This window comes from Octodon degus, unplaced genomic scaffold (assembly GCF_000260255.1).
Source record: "Octodon degus isolate 3935 unplaced genomic scaffold, OctDeg1.0 scaffold00050, whole genome shotgun sequence".
Taxonomy (NCBI): Eukaryota; Metazoa; Chordata; class Mammalia; order Rodentia; family Octodontidae; genus Octodon; species Octodon degus.
Genome location: NW_004524626.1, coordinates 10,010,426 through 10,013,496, shown reverse-complemented (window position 1 = coordinate 10,013,496; position 3,071 = coordinate 10,010,426). Strand labels below are relative to the sequence as shown.

The following is a 3,071-nucleotide window of genomic DNA, read 5'->3' as shown; positions in this document are numbered from 1 at the left end:
GGGCAGGGGGCGCTGGTGCTGAGGGGGACGCAGGGAACCCCGCGGTCTCAGAGGCTCCAGGATGGTTGTGCCTGTTCTCCCCCTCCACACACACACACACACACACACACACACACACACACACACACACAGCTGCGACCCGGGGCGGGACCGGGGCGGAGCGGACGGGGAACCGGCGGTGACGCGCGCCCCGCCTGCCATATAGCGGCGCTCGGGGGCGCAGGGACCGAGCTCGCCGCCTGCCGCCGTCGCCGCATCGGTCGCCACAGCTCCGAGTGTCCGCGACCGCGTCGCCGCGTACCCAGCAGCCATGCGGGAGATCGTGCACCTGCAGGCCGGCCAGTGCGGCAACCAGATCGGGGCCAAGGTGCGTGCGCCGGGCGCAGGGAGCGGGACGCGGGGCGCGGCCCAGGTCACCGGCCCGGGCGCCTTTGCCGGACGCGGTCCCCAAGAGGCCGGCGCCTAGGGGAGACGGGGGAGGGGCACTGAGCCGGGGCCCGGCTGGGAACAAAGAGGCGGAGGACACACGGGACACGGCCCAACCCCGTCCACAGCTGGCCGCACAGCTGGCCTGCGGTGCCCTCGCGCACAAAGGACCGCGCCCCTCCCCCGAGCCGCAGCCGGGGCACTGGCACAGGCCGGCTGCGCGGGTTGCCGACTGCGCCACCCCGCTTCCACCCCTTTTCTTGTCGTCTCGTCCTTGCCTTCTCCCCCGTCCCTGTCACCTCGCTGGGGCGGCAGGCTGCTGCCTAGGTAGGCGGGGGAGCTAGGCCCGGCCGCGCGAGCCCCTCTCACCCTTCCGCTCACTCCTGTAGTTCTGGGAGGTGATCAGCGATGAGCACGGCATCGACCCCACCGGCACGTACCACGGGGACAGTGACCTGCAACTGGAGAGGATCAATGTCTACTACAACGAGGCCACGGGTAGGGCACAGGGCAGCCTTCGGATGCGGGGGCGTGGGTTGGCAGGGACAGCGGCGAGGCCCGGGAAACCGCTCGGCCCCCTGCGCTCACGCCACCTGCCCTCCATCTGCTCCCCTGCAGGAGGGAACTACGTCCCCCGAGCGGTGCTGGTGGACCTGGAGCCGGGCACCATGGACTCTGTCCGCTCGGGCCCCTTCGGCCAGATCTTCCGGCCCGACAATTTCGTGTTTGGTGAGTCTCCCGAGACAGCGAAACAAGGACCGGAGCCTTCTTACCCCTTTGCTTGTGGTGCCTCATGGAGACCGCTGCCTCAACCTACACCTTCACCCAGCACCGTGGGAGGCTGAGGCAGGAGGTCGGCAAGCTCCAGCCGGGCCTGGGCAACTAAGCAACTTAGCCCGAAGCTGTTCAGACAAAAAAAAATTAAAAGAGCTGGGAGTAGGCTCAGCAGAAAGACCCTGGGCGTGACCCCCAATACTAGAAATAAATAAAGAGGGAAGGGAAAAAAGAAATGTCCCACCTAACAGAACCACATCGCTGGTAACCACAGGGAATGTGAAGGGGACACAAAGCCCACTCTGGGAGCAGGACTGGAGATTCCAGGCTGGTCAGGGAAGGCTTTCACACACAACAAGTTTTGCTTTGTTCTTTGAGACAGACTCTCACTCTGTAGCTCAGGTCAGTCTCGAGCTCACTTTCCTATTTAGCCAAGGCCACACGCTCAGACTTGCCATCCTCCTGCCTCAGCCTCCCAGAGTACTGGGATTACAGTTGTGAACACTGCAGGGGGTGGCATCTTAATTCACAAGACTGGTGTGGTGCAAATGCCAGTTCTGCCACTTCATGAATTCAGCAAATAGTGAGCACTGCAAGGTGTGGTGGTGCATGCCTATAATTTCAGCACTGAGGTGGCTGAGGCAGGACAATCGCTTAGAATTCAATGCCTGCCTGGGCAACATAGTGAGTTCAGGGCCAAACTGAACTGCCTCAAAAAAAAAAAGTAAGGCTGGTCATTGGCTCCTAGGAAAAGGTAAATAAGCATTCATTGCTGGTGCTATTATTATTTTTTTATTGCTATTGATATCTTTAACCTAGAAGATGAAGCATCTGGCCACAGGTCATGGAGGGAACAGTGCAGGTGAAGCACTTTTTCAGCATTTAAACACAAGGGGGTGGTCTTGCTCTGTAAGGTGCTGCTGAGGGCCTTTCCTGCTTCCGGCTGGCTGCAGGCCCACCGGCAGTCTCCTCCCACCAGCATCCTTTAACGCTGGTCTGAGCACAGAGGGCAGTTGAGAGCCTGAGGTCTAGGGACTGACTAGATATGCAGTGTGACCCCAAACAAGCAACTTCCCCTCTCTGATCTGCTCAGAGGTTTGAAAGATGAAAGCGTGGCTGTGAAGAAACTAAGGAGACTGGCCAGAGGGTGTGAGGCACACAGAATGACCATGGTGGCCCCTTTTGGGACAACACGTTCTGTGGCCTCCAGAAGGAAGGACAGAGAAGGATGTGGCGCAGGTGTGGTGGTGCACGGGTTATCCCAGCACTCTGGGAGGCTAAGGCAGGAGGACCACAGTTGAGCCTAGGTTAAGCAACTGAGTGATTTAACAAGAACTTGTCTCAAATTTAAGAAATAAAAAGGGCTGGAGGTGGGGCTCCGTGCAAAGGTGGTTGGGTCCAAGCCCCAGAATTGGAGAAAGTTAAAAAAAAAAAAAAGAGAGATTGAGCAGTGACAGGTGTTGCCAAGAAAAACAGAACGAGGTAAGGGAGGGGAATGCAAGGAGGGGCCACCACAGGTCTGAGCTGGGGACTGTTGTGGCTTCTCTTTCTGTTGTCTTTCTGAGACAAGGTCTCCCTATGCAGTTCAAACTGGTCTTGAGCTCACTGTGTAGCCCAGGCTGGCCTCAGTGCATAGCGATCCTCCTGCCTCAGCCTTCGGAGTGCTGGGATTACAGGTGCGCACCGCCACGCCCAGAGAGATGGCTTTTCTAAAGAGGCGACTTTAAACCAAGGCCTGAGGGAAAAGTTAGGCGAGGATTTGAGCAAAAAGAATTCCAGGCAACCTCGAGGCCCATGCAAAGGCCCTGAAGCAAGTTGAGCCTGACAGATTAGAAGAATAAGCACACGTGTGTGGCTGGAACAAGGGGAAG

General features: G+C 58.7%; 1 protein-coding gene across 1 annotated transcript in view; it reads left to right on the top strand.

Annotated features, from left to right (window-relative positions):
• The first annotated feature begins 222 nt into the window (after positions 1–222).
• The window catches only part of Tubb4a (tubulin beta 4A class IVa), a 6,892-nt gene continuing 4,043 nt past the window's right edge, over positions 223–3,071 (top strand). The window contains exons 1-3 of the mRNA XM_004632795.2: positions 223–367; positions 816–924; positions 1,045–1,155. Of these exons, the coding sequence (XP_004632852.1) occupies positions 311–367; positions 816–924; positions 1,045–1,155 (277 nt within the window). The 5' untranslated portion in view covers positions 223–310. The remainder of the gene's footprint in view (positions 368–815; positions 925–1,044; positions 1,156–3,071) is intronic.